This window comes from Octopus sinensis, linkage group LG6 (genome assembly GCF_006345805.1).
Source record: "Octopus sinensis linkage group LG6, ASM634580v1, whole genome shotgun sequence".
NCBI classification, from domain to species: domain Eukaryota; kingdom Metazoa; phylum Mollusca; class Cephalopoda; order Octopoda; family Octopodidae; genus Octopus; species Octopus sinensis.
The window spans coordinates 34,161,103-34,173,192 of NC_043002.1; the positions used below are offsets into that span (position 1 = coordinate 34,161,103).

General features: G+C 35.3%; 1 protein-coding gene across 2 annotated transcripts in view; it reads right to left on the reverse strand.

Annotated features, from left to right (window-relative positions):
* Positions 1-6,750: 6,750 nt before the first annotated feature.
* The window catches only part of LOC115213203 (segmentation protein even-skipped-like), a 33,283-nt gene continuing 27,943 nt past the window's right edge, over positions 6,751-12,090 (reverse strand). For both annotated transcript variants that reach the window (XM_029782138.2, XM_036503819.1), the window contains exons 3-4: positions 9,739-9,899; positions 6,751-7,702 (exon numbers count right to left, since the gene is read on the reverse strand). In XM_029782138.2, the coding sequence (XP_029637998.2) occupies positions 7,118-7,702; positions 9,739-9,899 (746 nt within the window). In that variant the 3' untranslated portion in view covers positions 6,751-7,117. The remainder of the gene's footprint in view (positions 7,703-9,738; positions 9,900-12,090) is intronic.

Below are 12,090 nucleotides of genomic sequence, written 5' to 3' on the forward strand. Positions count from 1 at the left end.
GCCAAACACTCCGAAATGTCCGTATTGGAGCTTCCATCGCGAATGCCAAGCAGTACAGCTTCTCGTTTCGAAATTCTTGGCAGAGTGAATTGCGTCATGGTGCTGTTTTTCTCACAGACGGAGCCCAAATGACCCTACAATACTGTGTAGACGGCAAAATCAAAAATAAACAATGTGCATGCACAAAATCAAAAGCATCAAATGGCGACAATTTACCCATCGCACGCTGTGTGTGTGTGTATGTATGTGTATGTATGTATGTATATATATATATATATATATATATGTGTGTGTGTGTGTGTGTGTGTACGTATATATATATAATATATGATGTATGTATATATATATGTGTTTGTATATATATATATATAAAGTATGTATATATATACATGTGTGTTTGTATATATATTCATATATATATATGTGGTGTGTGTGTGTGTGTGTGTGTGTGTGTGTGTGTAAATATTTATACGCACACATTCACACATACACACATATATATGTACTCCTGTCTTGGAGTGGAACATATTGGAACGCGTCTCCAAAGATCAGAATATATCATTGGGAGAAAGAGGGAAGAGAGAGAGAGAGAGAGAGAGAGAGAGAAACAGAGAGAAAGGAATCGAAGTGTTTGGAAAGACAAAAGCTAATAGCGGAGTTGGCATTGCTTAAGGTTATGGAAAGAATATTTTCACAGAAATTGATCCCTTTGGATTGAAGTAATGGCATGTAGTTTCGCTCTGAGCGTATATACATTCTTGGAGATTACCGAAAGTACAGCCTCAGCTAAATTAGTAAAGATTGTCTTTCAAACGGTCCGAAGAGACTGGTTGCATATTGGGAAGTGGGACACCATATGGACTGCGTGATACACGGACACATACATCAGTTTTTGATAATGACCTTCAGGAAATTGTACACATAAACAAACACAGACACACACACAAACACAGGCGCACACAAGTGTGAATAAGCAATTATTATTTATAATTTATGATGTACATTCATACACACATTCACGCCGGCATGCAAACATATGTATGTATGTATGTATGTATGTAGTATGTATGTATGTATGTATGTATGTATGTATGTATGTATGCATGCATGCATGTATGTATGTATGTATGTATGTATGTACTTGTGTGTGTGTGTGTGTGTGTGCGTGTATTTATATGTATATCCAAGATGATGCTCCAGTTTGGCAGCAGCCCAAGTAATATGTGTGTGTGTCTATACATATATGTATATGTATGTATGTATGTATGTATGTATGTATGTATGTATGTATGTATGTATGTATGTATGTATGCATGTATGTATGTATGTATCATATTTGTCGGGCATGTGGAAGAGAGTGTAATTCGGCAGGAGGACTTAAACGACATGCAAAGGTACATGAAGCCCAGGTACAACTACAGTCGGCTATTACCAGTAAAGGTTTTAGTTGCCAATTTTCTACAAGACATTGTAGATCTTTAGCTGGGCTAAAAAGTCACATTCGATCACAGCACCAGTAACAGTTAAGCTTCGTGCAATGGCCATACTCGATAACGAGGTGCAGCCATAATAATGTATGTATGTAGTTATATATGTATGGCCACGATCTCCCATCTTTAAACGGATTAATAAAACTAAAGTATATATATATATTATATATATGTATATGTGTATATATATATATAAATATATATATATATATTATTTATATATATATTATATATACATATATAATATATATATATATATATATATATATATTATATATATATATATATATATATATATATATATATATATATATATATATATTTACGTATATATATATATATAGAGAGAGAGAGAGAGAGATAGATATAGATATATATAAACGCATGTTCACATACAGATCTATAAACACGTATATATATATATATATATATATATATATATATATATATATATATATGTACATGTGCGTGGGTGTGTGTTTGTAGGTGTAGGTGCGTCGATATGGGTGTGTGTTTGTATGTGTGTGGGGGGGGGGATGTTTAATAAATATATAACACGTTAAATAGAACACTGATTTGTGAAAACGTGTATTGAGCTCGTTAAATAGTTTTGTACTGATAAAACATTTTTTAACCCGCCTCTCTCTCTCTCTCTCGCTCTCCTTCCTTCTCACTTCGTCACACACACAAGCACGAACACTCACGTACCCACAAACACGCACATAAAAACACAGAAGCACACGCAAACATGTACATACAAGCACACACAGATACGCACGCAGGCGCAAAATACACTGAGTAACGCACACATACACAATCATACTAAATAACGTATGCACATACATTCACCCTTCTGACGCCACTGACGTTCGACCAACCGGAAGTAATCGGTTTAATATTTTCAGCCTACATTGAACTGGCTCAAAGAACGTTTTTAAGTACTTTTGTTTGTTTGTTTGTTGTTCAAGTTATTGTATATATTTGTTGAACGGTCATGTTGTGGAGTCAATGATTCCATAAAGATATTCACACACAGGGCGGCAGCAGGGGCAATAAGACCAGCAGGGGCGAGCTGGCACAAACTGTTTATTCTCTCTTCCGTTGCTTACGACGCCATGTGAATTACAATGGATTCTACTAGAAAACTGAGTTACTATTGTTAATTACTGGTGTTTAGTGATTGCCTTTTGTCATGCTTTCCTTAAGAAAATTCCAGAAATGTTATGCTACTATGGTATTTATTGATACATATTAACTATCTGTGTATGTGTGTATCTATCTGTGTACGTTTGCGAGTGTAATATGTGAGGTAGTATCACTGATCGTATCATTAGAGTATTTTTAATAATTAGCGGGTCGGCAAAGAGATTCCGATATAATAAGTCCCAGTATCTCTCCTTTTTCAAGTGGAGCTGGACATAATTACTATTTGGAAATTATAATATTATATCTTCTAGAGGCGGAGATAAGTTTAATAAATCAGAACATTTTGCTGTAAGGTGTTTAACGTAGCAGTGTTTTTCCTTGTTGTTCAAATACACGCCACTAGCTACTTCGAGTTATTTCTCATGTTTCTTTACATGTTTCTTTACAAATACCCCTCAAGGCGATGCTCCAGCATGGCCGCAGTCCAAACACTGAAATAAGTAAAGGAGAAAGATTCTATTCTTGAAAGAGGTCCTTCTACATGAATCTGACAGGTCATATTGCTACCGAATTAATACGATTATATTGCTGGCCCTTAGTAGAAAGAATATCACTACTCGTATGCCATTGTCAAGCTACCGACCATGTACCCTGTCCAGTTCCCCCGACATCACAGTAGTTATGTGTAAACTCCAGTATTACAGCGATAAATAATCCTTTCTGCTATAGACACAAGGCCTGAAATTTTGGTGGAGGGGGATATTCGATTACATCGACCACAGTGTTTCACGGATACTCAATTTCTTAACCTCGGAAAGCTGAAAGGCAAATTCGACGGGACTAGCTATGATATTTATAGTCAGTTGTGTGTGAGTGTCATTAGTGGTGGTGTGAGTGAGAAATGGATAGTGGAAGCAGATATAATAGTGTAATGATAGCTTAGTGTCTTATGATGTGATGACGAACGATGGTTGGTAAAATTATTGTTGTTGCTTAACCCTAGTCAAATATACTTGTTCAAATTTGCTTCAGTTGTCATCATTCCGTTCTTGGACTATATTTACCCCCATATATCCTACCATTTTTAAAACTGCAGGGTGCAATTTGAAGGATACTTGGTTGCTGTTTCTAGCATGTAGAGCAGGGGTTTACAACCTTTTTTTTCCTATGGCCCCATTTGATTATTATTTTATTCTGGTGGACACCCATAATCATTCGATGATTAAAAATTGGTTTTAGAGAAGCTTCTATTAAAACTCCTATTTTGTTTTTCTCACATTAACTTGTGTGTTTGTTGAACTATGTAAAACGTTAGAGAAAGAAACCTGATCTGTTTCTTGCAACACATACCAATACATACACCTAAAGCCAAATTTTTTCAATGGCCCTTAAAATACTATTGTGGATCCCCAATTTACTATTTTGTTGTGATGACCCCAAAACATCTTATATAGACCCTCAGGGGCCATACGGACCCCGTTTGAGAACCACTGATATAGAGGAACGTAACAGAGACGTCTCGTATTAGTTCAATTATTGGTAGCTGTGTGAGTATATGACTGTAGTAGTGTGGTGATATGACTATGACAGTGTGGTAGTGGTAGCGGTGGTGACCGGTGACCTGTAAATCTTCAGATTCTTCAGATCAATCCGTTATATTGGCTATGGGTTCGTACCAACCGCACTCTCCAGATCAAATCTATTTTGTGTCCTTGTAATCTATCTGGAGTCATTTGGGCTAATCTCCCTTTTTTTCAGTACTTCAGTTTTATTAATCCTCTTTTACTTGTTTCACTCATTTGACTGCGGCCATGTTGGAGCAACGCCTTTATAGTCGAGCAAATCGACCCCAGAGCTTATTCTTTGTAAGCCTAGTACTTCTATCGGTCTCTTTTGCCAAACTGCTAAATTACGGGGACGTAAACACACCAGCATCGGTTGTCAAGCGATGCTGGGGGGACAAACAGACACACAAACATATTCACACACACTACATATATATATATATATATATATATATATATATATATATATATATATATATATATATATATAATACATATACGTAGGGCTTCTTCCAGTTTCCGTCTACCAAATCCACTCACAAGGCTTTAATCGGCCCGAGGCTATAGTAGAAAGTACTTGTTCAAGGTGTCACGCAGTGGGACTGAACCCGGGACCATGTGCTTGGTAAGCAAATTACTTAGTACACAGCCACTCCTGCATCCGTTTAAAGATGGGAGATCGTGGCCACACATATATAACTAATACTAATCCACATTACAGTACAACACCCACATATCTGGAACAGAACAGCTGTTGCATAAACAGACATTCTACGTCTCCCCTCTCCCCCGCCGATCTATGAAGAAAATACATATTTTATTTGGTGATTATAACAATATAGATACAACATGGGTTATCAATTACTAAATATTGGTTTCAAATTTTGACACAAGGCTAGTAATTTTCGTGGGAGGGCTAAGTTTATTACAACGATCCCAGTGTACAACTGATACTTGTTTTATCGACCTCGGAAAGATGAAGGGCAAAGTCGACCTCGGAGGAATTTGAACTCAGAAAGTAAAGACGGACGAAATGCTGCTAAGCATTTTGTCCTGCGTGCTAACGATTCTGCCAGCTTGCCGCTTTAGTTTGTAAATATTGAGAGTTATAAACATATGTATTAAATCAAGTTATAAAATTAGGCCCATGGGGGAACCTTTTCAGCAGCATAGGATGAGGATCGAACCACTTTGTTTAGAGCTTACTTACTTTCCCATCACACGAGTAAAAGTTGTGGAAGACGAAGTACTGTAAATATGATACAACGACACTATCTCGAAGAAATATGCCGAAAGTGAAGGGAAAGGAAACGTAAGTTTGCAGGAATAGAAGTGCGATCATTTTACGGCTGCTCATTATACTTTCATGATGATGATGATGATGATGACGATGATGAAGAGGAGGAGGAGGAATCCGAAAGATGTTCTTGGAGATGAGTTTGTATAAGTGAGTATCTATTACGTCGTCTGATGTGATTTGTTTTAAATGCTAGATAGAATTTATAGATAGAAGAGCTTAAAAATGGTTCAATTACACGACAAAATCCATAAATCAAGCTACTTCCAGCTACTGGACAACGAGCGGAATTCAGTTTGGAGCGAATCAACTTCAATTATATTCAGCACATGTACTATTAACACTGTGTACTATCAAATCCCTACCAAATTTTACAAATGAACCTTTAAAAAGTATTTTAAAAAAACAAAGTATGAAAAAGCAAAAAAAAATCCATGGTATTGTCATGGCAGGAAATTTTCATCAGGATTAGGACTGACCTAGGTTTAAACAATAACAATTATATAAGCTAACTAGATTTTTGTGTTTCTCGGGTTGTATTTGAGTTATTAAGTTGTAATTAGATCGAGTAAAAACATCTTTATTCTTCTGTGTTCTTTCTGGTGAAGTCATGGAATGTGAAAGATGAATACTATGGGAAGTAAAGATAGTAGAATTAACTGACTGTATAAAGTTATATTCCACGATTCACTGGTGTATATAGTTGAGTACAATACTTAACTGTTGTCCATAAATCGTGGCCATAATTATCTGGATTCAGTACATTAAATTGCCCTATATATATATTTTCTCCATCTTTGTCTTATGTAACAATATCATGAGTTTAACTGTTGTACATGCAGAATGTAGCACTCTTAGCTGTCAGATATATGTATGTATTATACTTCAATGTAGTTTAATGCTGTTATATAACAGCCAATAATCGATATGTTGAAGATATCACAGCGTTCACAACGCGAAATGCAAACACCTCTTTTGTATCTCTCTCTCTCTCTCTCTCGCTCGCTCGCTCTCTGACTGTGGTTCACTCAAACGACGCCTTTGACCTTAAACGTTTAATGAGATACAATAGCTGGCGCGAACCCATAACATTCACACTTCATGTGTAATACAAAACCATTAAAAGAAATGGAAACAATAGAAAAAAAGACAATGAATTGAAGCAAGAGAGAAGGGAAGTGTAGAATATTTTGAAATAATTCGAATCAGTGTTGTAAAGAATGAATTTATTCATTCTTAAAATACTTCAAAAGTTTTTCTTCAATAAATTTATTGACGTCTGGAATGTTCGACAGTCATTGCATAGACTGACGTAAAGAAAGCTGCAGAACAGCAGTGAATAAAAGCAACGACTTCATTAGTTGATAACATTTTTTTTACAGAGACCAAAATATATAAATAAAAAAGATTAAAAGAGGAAGATGGGAAAAGAAGCGTTCCGTTCAAGAGTTATGAAGACAAAAACTGGATAAGTTGCTCAAACACAGCATAGTTTATAGTTTCCATCTTCGAAATTAATCTTTAATACCCGTTATGTTTCGTGGTTTTGTTTTAAAATCTTTTTAACATTTTTTTCTTCTTATATTTCAAAGAAACTACTTTGTTAGGATTTTTTCTCATCAACTCTGATTCTGGATAGATGCGACTGTGTGCGAACCCCCTGTGTTGAGGACACTTGGAAGACCAAGGTTCGGATGTTGCAACATACCTTGATGAATTCTGTCCGAGTAAGGGTGTGGACATGTACACGGTTTACCTGGGGTCGAACCGGGACAAAGACCTAAATTTTGAGCGTTGAGCAAGTGAGACGCATATGCGTGGGATTGTAAGCTTAAACCGCATGTAAGTCCCGGATGAAAGGTTGCAGTGGGATGGTGAGGTTGCGGGTGGGAGGTGATGGCAGCAGCTTGGGTTGTGGCTGCCTCCAGTGAAGCCAATGAACGTGATAAGGGTGTTGTGAGGGAATGCAGCAGTTCGGGACGGCGATGTTGCAGTGGACTGACGGGGGTCATTTGAGTTGCTGGAACACGAGGTAAGCCCAAAGTTGGGTAAGCCAGCTGTGCATGCGCAGCGGGTAAACCATAAGAATAAGACGACATTGTTGCCGCGAATAGGGCAAACATGTTTGGGTCTGGAACACCGAATGGCCATGCTACGGCCATTCGTTGACGTTTGTCCTTCATTCGACGATTCTGGAACCAAACCTGAAAGACAGAAAAGTAGTCATTTACAAACTACACACACATCAGGTGTCTCAGAACTTTGATATATTTCTAATATAATTAAATAAAGGATATTAAAAGATGTGTTATACACTCAAGATTTTATATATAAGGGCGAAATCATCACTATATATAATATACTGCGTATATTTTTATACATACTTTCTTGTGAGTAGCAATTAAACATTTGAAACTGTGGAACTTGTTCCACTTTACACGATTTACTTTCTAAATCATTCAACACGAGCTCTAAATTATTCGACACGAGTGGCGATCGTACCGTTACTTTTTTTTTTTGTATTCTAAATTTGATTTTACTGTCTTCTTTGTTTCATAGTGCTTAACTAATGTTTGTATTCTTTTATTCTTTTACTTGTTTCAGTCATTTGACTGCGGCTATGCTGGAGCACCACCTTTTAGTCGAGCAAATCGACCCTAGGATGTATTATTTGTAAGCCTAGTACTTATTCTATCGGTCTCTCTTGCCGAACCGCGAGTTGACGGGGGACGTAAACACACCAGCATCGATTGTCAATCGATGTTGGAGGGACAGACACACAAATATGCATACACACACACACACAAACACACACACACACACCCACACACACACATATACGACGGGCATCTTTCTGTTTCCGTCTACCAAATCAACTCACAAGACTTTGGTCGGCCCGAGGCTAAAGTAGAAGGCAATTGTCCAAGGTGCCACGCCGTGTGACTGAACCCGGAACCATGTGGTTGGTAAGCCAGCTACTTACCACACAGCCACTCCTATGTTCATAAATTTTGATGATCAAATTAATTTTCTCCTTTTTCTCATTGATAAATCTAATGCACTATTTGTCATAAACATATATTTCATATGCTATATGTATTTCTATTTATACTTATTCAGTTATTAGCTTTTATTTTTAACTTACAGAGAGGTATAATGTATTCAACTTTAGTCTATTTACTAACTACACTGCATGCATGTATTTCTGTATTTTCCCATTTAATCAGAACAAAAACAGAAATAATTTGAAATTACAGATTGAAAATTCAGAAGGCCAAGGTGGTATATCTATACAAGAACTATTGTTCATCAAGAACTTTTGCGGTGAATGTCATAGATCTGTACGTTTGTACCTCTTTCCCAGAATGTGTCAAATATGTTGTAAATACGCAGCATTTGCAGAAACTAAACCTGTTGTCTCTTGAAAACCTTTTGTAAATGTATGTAGCTTGTTTGTAAGATCATGAACCCATGTATAAATTTGCATATACATCTACAACATTTGTGAAATTAGGTAGAGCACCTATTGTAGAAAAATAACATAATGTAGAATAACAAGTGCCTCACGGACTACAACGTATTGTACATGTTAAATGTAATCAAACTTGCATAATATTTAGGGAGTGGCAAATATAATTTTCTTATTTTCCTGTTATTTTGGAATTCTTATTTACAGCCTCATACTCTCATTAGTAACTTTCATAGTGTATATTTTTCTACAATATCTCCATCATTATTGATGTTGTCATTATTAACGGTTCAGGTACCCTGCTGTATGTATGTGTGTCATACTGTACGTAGATATGTGCGCTTGTGAGTACGGGTGTGCCGGTGTGCATGTGTATGCGTGTGTGTATGTGTGTGTGTGTGTGTGTGTGTGTACTAATGTAATTACATTTATATGTATAGATCTAGTTGTGAGGGAATATGAAGATAGATGTCTTGATGGATGAATAAAGAGAAAGACAAATAGAAAATGAAAGAAAGAAGGAAAGAAAGAAAGAAAGAAAGAAAGAAAGAAAGAAAGAAAGAAAGAAAGAAAAAAGAAAGAAAGAAAGAATGAATGGAAGAATGAATGGATGAATGAATGAATGAGCGAATGAATGAATGAAGGGAGAGATTTAAAGAGTCGAAGAAATGAGTGTACGGAAGCAAATGTCGCCGGATATAAAATGAATATATCGGTTAAAAAAAAATATAAATAATAAAAATGAAAATACAGAGAAATAGAGTTATCTACCTTGATAGTGCTCTCCGGCAACTGGAGGTCAGCAGCTAATTCACAACGTTTAGGTCTTGATAAATAGTTCTCGCGACTAAATTCTTTTTCTAGTCGTGATATTTGTTCTTTTGTGAAAGCTGTTCGATAACGTCGAGATTGAGATTCATCTACTTTGATTTCTGCCAACATAAATAAAGAAACAAAACATCAACTTTAATGTCTAATACATTCACAGTGGTTACTTATAATGGGATTAGCTTTTGCAAGAAAGTGGTAGTGGTGAATGTGTGACAGAGTCTCTGCAAATACGATACACTTTTTGATTAAAATTTTAACATAATGCACATACACGTTTTGGATTATATATCTGTAAATGCAATATGTGACAATTATTCGGTAGCCATGATAAAACTCAGAGTTTTGAATGCCGAGGTGAAAAACCACGCCGCCATCTCTTCAGTTATCCGGCCATCGGAAAAATGCTATGAAATATGACCGTTATTCAAAGGGAAATTACAGTGTGATTGACCGTTATTAAGACAAAAGAGCTATTTGAATGACCGCTAAGTGAGAGAAGGGAGTAAGAGTAAGGGGGTAAAATGTTCATAGTATCCGCGTAAGCGCGCGTGTTCATACCTACACATGCGCGCCCTCACACCCACGTGCTACCGAATAATTATCACATATTGCATTTACAGATAACTTCCTCTATTTACATAATTCCGAGGTCTCTTTCATTCTTTTGTTGTCTTACCATTTTTATCAATATATATATAATATATATAATACATAATATACTATATATATATATTATATATATATATACACACACACACATATATATATATATATATATATATATATTATATATATATATATATATATATATATATATATATATATATATATATATATATATATATATAAATTAACAATTGAGGATGAAATCTTTAAAAGAAATTATCAGTAGTCAGCGTGAAAAACCTCGTAAGAGAAAAAATCCGTAAATTCTTCCTCTTTGAAAATATTCATTTATATTATATTGAGGGTACTACTATTCGTAGATACCAACACGCTAAGAGGGACCAATGCGGTCAAAACTACTAAAAATAAACAAAATTTTACCGAATGCAAAACTTCAAAACACATCATTTTAAAAAAGAATTCAGTTACATATCACATGTGATTTCGCATTTAAATGCAGAATATGCATTTTTATGTTCATCAGTAACTGAATTCTTTTTTAAAATGATGTGTTTTGAAGTTTTGCATTCGGTAAAATTTTGTTTATTTTTAGTAGTTTTGACCGCATTGGTCCCTCTTAGCGTGTTGGTATCTACGAATAGTAGTACCCTCAATATAATATAAATGAATATTTTCAAAGAGGAAGAATTTACGGATTTTTTCTCTTACGAGGTTTTTCACGCTGACTACTGATAATTTCTTTTAAAGATTTTATCCTCAATTGTTAATTTATATTTTTCACCGGAATAGTTCAATACTGAATTTTTATTCCGAATAGACAATTTGTTACCGAATGCATTGCGAATAAGCCCGCCATTTTCATAGATATGTAAAGATAACATTCGGACATGCTACGACGAATTCTACGGTTGGCTATCGAGCTTGTAATGTTATGTTTTTCTCTTATATTTCTTGAGTTTGTTGCACTGATGAACATAAAAATGCATATTCTGCATTTAAATGCGAAATCACATGTGATATGTAACTGAATTCTTTTTTAAAATGATGTGTTTTGAAGTTTTGCATTCGGTAAAATTTTGTTTATTTTTAGTAGTTTTGACCGCATTGGTCCCTCTTAGCGTGTTGGTATCTACGAATAGTAGTACCCTCAATATAATATATATATATATATAATATATATATATATATATAATATATATATATATATATATATATATATATATATCTATATATATATGCATATGAACAACTTACACACATGTTATTTAATAACAGTTTCACTCGGCTCCATGTAACTTAAAGCTTTCGTAGGCTCCAACAACGACCCCAACTTGTCAGGCATCTAAAGATAAAGTTGTATCTCTAAATGCAATTTTAAGATGTAGGGAGGTGAGTCAACTTGTTATTTAATAATATCTGTAATTCCTGCGAAATGCATTGAGTGAAACTTTCTTTCGTTTGTACACACACACAAGTGCACACACACACGCACGCATACACACACACACACACACATACAAACACACACACACACGCACTCATGCACGTACCCATACGCACATGTGTTTACGAATTGTAAATACATCGCTCTTTAATAAATGCGTGATTAAGAAAATCGTTACAACTCAATTTTTTCTCTCACCCCCAGTAGAAAAAGTGGAAAAG